Source organism: Anarrhichthys ocellatus, unplaced genomic scaffold (assembly GCF_004355925.1).
Source record: "Anarrhichthys ocellatus isolate YVR2014 unplaced genomic scaffold, GSC_Weel_1.0 scaffold11, whole genome shotgun sequence".
Taxonomy (NCBI): Eukaryota; Metazoa; Chordata; class Actinopteri; order Perciformes; family Anarhichadidae; genus Anarrhichthys; species Anarrhichthys ocellatus.
Window position 1 is genome coordinate 11,971,387 of NW_022280041.1, and position 9,362 is coordinate 11,980,748.

Here is a 9,362-nt window from a genome sequence, read left to right on the forward strand (position 1 = left end):
GAAGAGGTCTGTCATTATATTCAAGTGCCTGTAGTTCATTTAGACCTTCTTTCTGATGGCATTCCTGAGATTCATTGGCCAAGGCACCAAGGTTGAAAGTGGGGGCCATGCACACAATCTTGTGTGCTCTCCATGAATCATGTACAGTATTCCGCTTTTAGCTGAGTTCATCCTGAGGCCAGAGATTTGGAAAGGAATTGCAAGAATTTTTAAGTCATGACTAAAATAAAGAGTATTCTTTCCTTATGAGATGAACTCAACGTTGGCGCAACATTGGCCTTGGCACATATCAACCAAGCCAAATTCCTTGTATGTGCAAACGTACTTGGCAATAAACCGATTCTGATTCTGGGTGGTAAATAGGTTTAGGATTTTGGTATCCAGCATAAGGTCACACTGGACAGCCATATCTTAATCATCTGGTAAAGACAAATCTGGGAGAGGTGACCCTCTGATAAGGAAACATTACTGTTGGTATCATTGTAAAATGTTTCTGAAGTGACCGAAACCAACGTAATGAAGGGTCTCTTAAATAAAAGCCTCTTCTAAAGAATAAAAGGTCTTATGAAAGTTAAGGGACAGAATTGGGGTCTTCATTAACAAAATACTAGAAATCAAATACATCTAAAAACGGCAAAAAAGATCAGAAGTGTGCAGATTTAAAATAAATCCTGATTGTTCCATCGAGATGATGTAATTTAAGCAAATGTTTAATCTATTGGCATATAGAGGTTTACAATTTATAATATGAGTTTAATAATGATATAGGCGCCAATTATCTAAGTTCTTTATTAGGTTTGAAGGTAAAGGGAACAAAGCAGTCTATGAATATTTTGGTAGTGTTTGAGTTCAGTAGCACAGGTGATATTTTGATAAAACACAGAACTTTCATGAACACATCCCCAAATTCAAATAATTCAAAAGAATTGCATATTTCATTGTATTATAAACTTTGCAGATAACAAGGAAAAAATCAACAAAATTAATCACAAATAACACTGATTGTGTTTCACTCACCTTATTTAAACCATCAAAATAAATAGTTATAAATTCATTGCGTACGTTTTTTTTGCAATAGACTGAAATTAGGGGTTAGAAACGAAAGGCTACCCTAAAAACATTCTCTGTATGACGCCATTGCTGCGCGACGGACTTGTTGGTAGTTCACATGAGAGCGAACAATCTGCAGTGATCCGGCTCGGCTCATCCCTCGTTTCACACAGACCATATCAATTTAAATAGATTCTTCCTGTCGATTTCATGTCCATCGTAAACTGTAGTCCACCGTTGCTGTGGAGTGTTTGCGTTTTTCTCTGAACCGGAAGACCTCAAAGAAATCAAAGTTCGCAAGGAGGTGACATCTGGCTGCTGCACACCTGACTTCATTGAATGAGGTTTAACACCAATTAGCATTTGTTTTGGTTCGATACCCATAGACAATTACACACGCCCAACATTCAGTCGGACGCAACTGGACACACATTCATATAAATCTGCAGGCTAACGGTAAGGATGCTATTACAACACCTAGCTATGCAAGGACCACAGTGAGCCGGACGTTTTATTATGTTGTTGCTAACATGATATCTAACGCCTAGCTAGCTAACGACAACATGGCTAACCAGCTAGCATGTTAGCACGGGTAGACAACGGATTATTGAAGACCTTTTGTTATTTCAGACTGTTAATAATAGTGGTGCATGGGCTTTGGCTGTGCATGGTTGCGGAATAATCAAGGTTTGCAATTAATGCTATTTTTATTTGGGTTTTAAGGGGTGAAACTATGACGGTGATGCTGCTAGCGCTCAACGCGCACAAGCTAGCCTTGGCAAGGACTATTTCCTTCACCGGAAAGAATAGTCCTCATCACAGAGCCGCTTTTCTCAAAGCATCTCTCTTGCACAGGACACAGGCCGCGCCACATTATACACTGTAGAAAATGCCCGTTTTCCCAGTACTGTTATTCTCTTACCCGGGCTAGCTAGCGAGCTAAGTTACATGTCCGATCTCTGGTGCACATGGTAACAAGACGCCCGGTGTTAACAGAAGAGGTTGCCTGTGAGGGGACAGGGACTTATATACTGGATGAAAACGGGACAACATATAATCAAGCTTGTGATGGTAAGAAAAGACGGCTTAAATTCCCATCAAAGCAACCCCGTATTTTTGTGAATTAACGCGTTGCAATGGTCTGTGCTGCAGTTGGCAAAACAAGCAGTAATAACGACTTGTCCATTATAAGGCACGAGAGGCGATTTGATGGAGTGTTTTGTACACCACCTGGGCGGTGTAGCTCAGCGGGTGCAGCGAGATATGAACCTGTCTGATAGCAAGCAGCGGTTTGCGTCTCACAATTGTTATTCGGTCCACTTAAATTGATCGTTTTCACACACTGTGCCACTTTACTTCTCTCTTCTTCGCTGGGCATATGTTGACGCCATGCTAGTAGCTAGCACAGTCTGTAGACATTTAAAGTGTAAACGTTGGTTTGGCCTCCGGCACACCTGTTGGAAGATGTAATCCACTGTGTGAGTAAATCCAGAGTGAGGTTTGGAGTGCTGAGGTTCTAGATGAGGCCAAAACATTACCACTGTGGGGCTTCTTCCCTCACTCCTTCACCCATACATTGAATACATGCAGCTTGTATAATGGTTTACAAGACAGCTGCCTTTAAGGGATTTTAACTTTTAACATTTTGTTTCTTAAATAAGATCTATTTGGATGAGGGATGTGGTGATATTTAAAGGTACAGATATGTGGTGATACACTTAATGGAGGAGAAATATAAATTATATAAATAAATTGCCAATGTGACTAGTGTGGAGTGAGAGTGGAGCACTGTGGCTCAGCTGGTCATGTTCTCATTCACTCCAAGGTAACTAGCATGCTGCATTTATACAGGAAGTGAAGTCTGTTGCTGTTTGCAGGTGACGAGCTGGCGCAGGTCGTGGGTTGTCCGTGGAGAATGCGAGACAGTGGCGGTAGCCTGGCCCAGAACCGCTGGCAGGGGGACCTGGGTCTGACTGCTGTGGGGCAGGGCGACACAGGAGGAGGTAGGCACTTTACTGCTGGTGGTTCAATAACATTTGATCAAATCCAAATTCAGTATCAAATAGTGGCGCAACGGATCATAAAAGTCACGGTTCAGAGTCACAGATTGGATCAGCACAAAATAAAAAAGGGAGCAAATACAACTTTTAGAGATCCCTACTCACATTTTTTTTGCAGCCGATACTAATTGCCGATCATTGCCGATCCATATTGTTGTTTGATTATAGCAGCTGGTCTACAAGGCTCCAGACTATTTATTTTTTTTTTTTCGACTAGAAAAACATAAATGATGTGCTGATCACATATTTGACTTAATATTGGCAGATAATGATGGTCAGTAAAACTTTATTTCACACTGTGATGGTTAACGTTAAACGTTGTGATTAATCCGAGGTTCACATGTGTGCCGAACAGTGAGGGGGGATCTCTACCGATCACTGATCAACCGTGGTCCGTTACTCCACTAGTATCAAATCTGCTCATTGAGTCTGAGTCTAATCAAGTTAAGCCTTCAGAATTTACAAGTAACTAAAATAGAACCTTTTTTTTCCCCGTCAGGGATGTGTTCATGTTTGACACTTCCACCGTTAATGTTTAGTGGTGTGAATGGGACCTCCTCCCTGTGTAGATATGAAGGGTTCATTCTGAGGTACCAAAAACCCAACGAGTCATAGTTTCAGATGATCATACACTTATTAAGACTTATTAAGGGTGCAACGGATCAAAAAGTCCCGGTTGGGATCGTGTCACGGATCAGATCAGCACAGAAGAAAGAGGGGAGCGTAAATAACTTCATAAATCCCAGATAACGCCTTTTTGACGCCTTTATCAATTGCGGATCATAGATGATCCCAATTGGCCAGTACAGATCAATTTTGTTGTTTTGTTTTGGTCTGCAAGGCTCAAGACTGTCTTTTTATTTTTTAATCATCGTCCCAAAAATCATTTAAAGAACTGTGAAGTCTATTTAAACCAACAAAAGTTCTAAATGTTATCTTTTTACTTTGTTAAAGTAATCTATTGTAGTTATTTCCATAAAAATGCACAATTCAAATAATTAAGAAATAAAACATTGTATTTTTCTAAATTAAAAAGCATCTTGTCCTTCGTAGTTTTAATGATGTATTATAAGCTGCTTGTAGCTATTTTTAAAGGTTAAACGGGTCATAATTCTCTCTCTAATATCTATTTGTTTGTTGTCCTATTGGATTTATTCAAGTTTTTCACCAAAATGACATTTTAAAAGATTCCGTTTGAACACATCATTATAACTTTATGATTACTTTTGCCAAATAAGTATAGCCTGAGTGCATCATGATGTAACTGAATGGAATGCAATTTTTGCAGATCTCCTGATTCCATATTTTCACTGAATATCGTTCAATAACGATTGGCAGTAAAACTTTATCTCACACTATGATGTTTAAACTGTGTAATTAATTAAGGAAAAGCTCAAGGTTTTTAGGTTATGATGGCACATGGTTAAACACAGCTGACATAGTTGATCACTGCTCATGTTTGTGTTTAGGTGGGATTCCTGGAGACCACCTCATAGTCCCTGTGTCAGGCAACAGTGTACCCAGCCCCATGCACCTCAGACTGGGCCAGAAAGAGAAGGTGTGGACAGGCGAATATGTGGAGGAAGACGACGACGACGACGACGACGACGAGGAGGATGGGGTGGGCAGGATCAAGGAAATGGGTGAAGAGGAAGAGGAAAACAATCTGGATGGTGAGGTAGAGTTTGAAGGCAAGGGTTGGGATAACAATGAGGAGGACGAAGAAGAGGAGGAGGAGGAGGAAGAAGAAGAAGACGACGAGGTGGAAGATGAAGGAGACCGGGCGGAGCTGGAGTGGGAGATCCCAGACTTTCCCTCCCAGGCCACGCAGCACCCTCACTCGCACCAACATCATGGACCACAACAGGAGGCGGACGGCGGCGGCGACGTCCCGGCAGAGGACGCCGTCTCCCAGGCCAAAGCGGGGGACTTGTTCAGGTCCCACCTGAGCAGGTACAGGGCTCTGAGGAGGCTCCGGCGCTGGCAGCGTCTGCGCTCCCACAGAGGGGTTGGGTTTCGGCTCACCAAGCACTGGAAGAGCTGGCGCCAGCGGGCGCAGTGGGTGGGCTCCCGGGGGTACCGGTGCAGCCGCAAAGGGCAGAGGCACAGTCAGCACAGCAAGCAGAGGAGGACAAAAAGGTCTCGGCAGTCACCATACAGCGATGAAGAGGACGACAGCAACGATGAGAGGTTCACGGACTCCGAGAGAGGTACTGAAATACACCACTCACTTCTGAAGAAGGCTAGAGAAACAGAATGGGTAAAAAATAGAAACAGCTTACAAAGGTTTGGTTTTTAACAAAATCGTCTTGGGACTATTTTAAGCAGCATATAGATCCACAGTTGGTGCTTTGAGTTTGTCAGCTTTACACACATTTCAGAACTGATAAAAAGCCCAACTGACTCTTGGGTTTTGTGACAAGATAAACGTGGAAGAGATTGGAGGCGATAAAGCTTTATTCCTTTACCTGCACTTTTTCTAAAATATTGCGCATCAGTAATAACTTCAGTTAGCTGTGGGAAAGTACAACAACACTGGCAAGCTCATGTCCTCTTTCACAGCACCCAATGCTTCCACCTCCCAACTTCTTAATTGAGATTTCACACAATTAACAGAGTTGAGTTACACCATTACACCACATTTTACCATCACCAGATTGCTGAGAAGGGAAAAACATTGACTGAGTATCTGCAGAGAGGAAAAATAAGAAACGTGTGCATGTAATTTGGTTCCTTTTCTCTGGCAGATGAGCTGATGAACGGCTGCTCTCCAGACAAGCAAGAGGACAGAGGGAGGCGGGACGTGGAGGTCAAACCCGTGGAGCTGGCCCTTACTGAGGAACACATGAGCTGTGTGACAGGTTCGGACCACAGGCTCTGTTTGTCCGCTCATGTTCGCTGACTTCGAGGATTTTAGGAACACATGCCGTGTAAAGATGATGGTTTGATACCTTTTAATGTCTTCTGTCAAGGTATTCTTGAAGAGTCCCTACAGCAGTACGGCAGTTTGATCCCCATCCACGTGGACGACATCGTGGAGAAGCTTCAGGACATCTTCAGCGAGAGCTTCTCACAGCCTCACAGGTCAGTCACAGGGTTCGGCCTCCTCTTCAGTCTGTGTGGTCAGATGGCGTTTTAACTGAGGAGTTGGTTGGACACAATTCTTTAGCTTCTGGAACTGAATCTCATTATGGTTTGATTTATCTGTTGTTTTTGTGATTAATTGACTAAATTCATTGATTAAAGCAGCGTGCTCACAAATGTTTTACCATCACTCCGGTAAAATCACCATTTCATTCCTACAGAGAATCTTCAAATATGAATCTTTAAAAATCTATAATCATTTATTTTCTCCAGTCATCACGCATCAGTCTCCCTAACTTTCCATTAAAGCCGAATACATTCAGTGTGAGGATCCAGACAGATGTGTGACATGAAACATGTGGCCAGGAAAGAATTAAATGAGAGTCCCAACCTAACGCTCTGTCAGACCGTCGGTTAATAGGCAGCAGAATTCATCCAGTAAACCAGTCTAAATGAGTTCAGTGAGTAACGTACCATTGTGTGTGCGCTCTGTTGTGTGTTAGGAAAGCAGTGGTCCAGCACCTAATACAATCCTTCCAGCGCTCGTCGGGATCCGCCCTGGCCAAAACGTTCAGAGTCAACTACAAACGCCACGTGCTGACCATGGACGACCTGGGCACTCTGTATGGACAGAACTGGCTCAACGACCAGGTAGAGCACCACACACTCACAACGCCGTGACAACAAGGATTTCTACCAGGACTGTTCAACATTTGTAGGGCTGACAAATCCATTAGTTGATTTAATAGTCAGAGCTGTAAAACTGATTTTCTCCACAAAGACAACACAAAAGCGACACTTTATCTTGTGTTTACCTCAGATGTGCTCATGAGTTTCTTAAAATTAGTCATTTTTTATTGCACCTCTGAGTTTATGTAACTAGGTGCATGCTGCACGCGTGATCTGAGCTTTTCAGACACGTCAACAATAGCTCATTGATAAAATCACTATTACCATGTCTTAGGATTTTACAAAGACGGACCATTTGTTTTTATAATGCTGTACAAACAGGGAGATATATTTTTCCTGCCATATCAAAGTGTTCTGCTCCGCATTCTTGAAACACTTTTCAGTGTTCTATTTCTGCTCTGAAGAGCGCGGACACACAAGAGCAGCCTTCACAGGAGTCTTTACCTGACCAACACACCCCCCCCAGGTGTTCCTGATTGGACTCAGTTTCAATAATACAATGTATTCTGAGGAAACTATCCTCTGCCCAGAACATGATGTAGTTCAGGGCAGCTCCTCTTCCTCGTAGTAAGATTAATACAGTTGTCAGACCTACAGCCAAACTCTAGTCTTTACAGATCCAGGACAGAATGTCAGATGGTGTAGATGTTATACCAATAAATAGACTAAATGGGTTAATGGTGAAATACTTCCTTTTGTAGTCACTGATCAGAAAAGTTACACTGTCACTTTTTAAGATGCTTCTTTAAATAGGGTAACCCTCCTTATGTTCTTTGTGTTTGATTCAGATTATGAACATGTATGGTGACCTGGTCATGGACTCTGTGCCCGAGAAGGTAAGGAAATATAAAATATAAATAAAAAAGTTGTTGAAACTGCCGCAAGGGGATGCTCCTGCAGTTATATACTGTACGTATGTTATGTATATGTTCACACGCCAAAGTTGAGGGTATATCCCAAAGCAGGCCACCTGAGGAGAAACAGAGTAACTCTTTACATGATGTGCCTATTGCTTGTTGAGTCTGCTCCCACACCGACGACTTCAGTGACATGGGGTCAGTGAGTGTGGAGCTGAGTAAATGTTCAGTAGGTTCGGCCTAGCGCTCTCCAGCAGGTTAGGTGAGTTAAAGTTGTCCTATAGTCTATTAAAACAGAATTACATTTCTTGAGTGTAATTTACTGAATATCTTTTATTTATAATCTGTTATTTGTAACGCAATACAGCCTATCACTCCAAAATAGAATGCATCGGGTCTGCATGTTGTCCCCGCCCCCGACGACAATCTTAAGAAGTGATTTTCTCTTTGTTCAAGTAACACCAGTGATCGTCCGACTGCTGATTTCTTGTGATGAACTTAACATGTTCAACACTGGTAGTTAAGCTTTATAGCCATTCTAGTGACCCGGCTCCAGGGACATGTCTGTCTGTTGGTCAGCCCAGACTGACATATCAGATGGAGACACTCGTGGTTCCCAGAGGATGACATCTAGTCGTCCTCTAGCGCCCTCCGTACTCTGACGGTTATGTGTCACATGTGACTGTCAGCCGGTCTCAGCTGGAATGAAATGGAAGGTTGAACGATAACAAAGTCAAAATTATTACCCATTAGGCTTTTGTTGCATTTACATGGAAATGTCTTTGCGGACATTCTTAAAATTCATCATTTGAAACACAATAAAGAGAGCGTGTGAAACAGGGGACACGATAAGGACAGCTGGGCTAATCACTGGAACATGTGGTCCTGCTCGTGTCAGAAAGTAGGCTACACACAACTCACAAAGTACATCATCCAGAAGCAACAGGAGCCATGAGAGGGGCTTCATGGAGCTGTGGCCCCTCATTCTTCTGTTTCTCTGTTCTCTCCCTCAGGTGCACTTTTTCAACAGCTTCTTTTATGATAAGCTGAGGACAAAAGGCTATGATGGGGTCAAACGGTGGACGAAAAATGTAAGTGTTGTCGGGGAGGGTTCTCTTCACATTAAGGTTGATCTAGACAATTGTGCTTTCTTTATGTAAATATGTAGCCTGTCTATCATTTTAAATGACAAAGCAGGGCCTCAGACCCCAATATTTGTGGTTAAATTGGTCTGTTGATGGTCTCAAGCTTTTTGTCATACAGTCGTTAGAATTACGGTGTAATAATTTGTATTTTGCGCCAATTCAGAATAACGGATAGCCCCATTTGTTCTGTTTGTCGTTTTGGCCGTCACTATCTTTGTTCGTTTCACCTGGAAGTGACACGAGAGGTTGGAGCTCGTAATATAGCTTCATGGGCTTTTTCTAAATTTTCCACTATTGTGGACAAAGCCAGTTTACGTTGTTTTATGCCAGAGAGGACATCAGTTAAGCAGGCGGTCCTTCACACACACACACACACACACACACACACACACACACACACACACACACACACACACACACACACACACACACACACACACACACACACACACACACACACACACACACACACACAC

The 9,362-nt window shown here is 42.6% G+C and overlaps 1 protein-coding gene across 1 annotated transcript; it reads left to right on the forward strand.

Moving 5' to 3' along the window:
- Nucleotides 1-1,144: 1,144 nt before the first annotated feature.
- On the forward strand, nt 1,145-9,296 carry senp3b (SUMO specific peptidase 3b). The gene is made up of 8 exons (XM_031851490.1): nt 1,145-1,506; nt 2,928-3,053; nt 4,580-5,320; nt 5,858-5,971; nt 6,083-6,194; nt 6,698-6,845; nt 7,673-7,720; nt 8,755-9,296. Exons 2-8 carry the CDS (start codon nt 2,966-2,968, stop codon nt 8,899-8,901), a joined length of 1,398 nt encoding a protein of 465 aa, XP_031707350.1. The 5' UTR covers nt 1,145-1,506; nt 2,928-2,965; the 3' UTR covers nt 8,902-9,296.
- The last annotated feature ends 66 nt before the right edge of the window (nt 9,297-9,362 follow it).

Bases quoted from the DNA above. Each gene is read 5' to 3' on its own strand.
- senp3b (XM_031851490.1), top strand. From the start codon at position 2,966: ATGCGAGACAGTGGCGGTAGCCTGGCCCAGAACCGCTGGCAGGGGGAC. The intron at 6,846-7,672 runs GTAGAGCACCAC...TGTTTGATTCAG, and splicing joins AGAACTGGCTCAACGACCAG to ATTATGAACATGTATGGTGA. The intron at 7,721-8,754 runs GTAAGGAAATAT...TCTCTCCCTCAG, and splicing joins TGGACTCTGTGCCCGAGAAG to GTGCACTTTTTCAACAGCTT.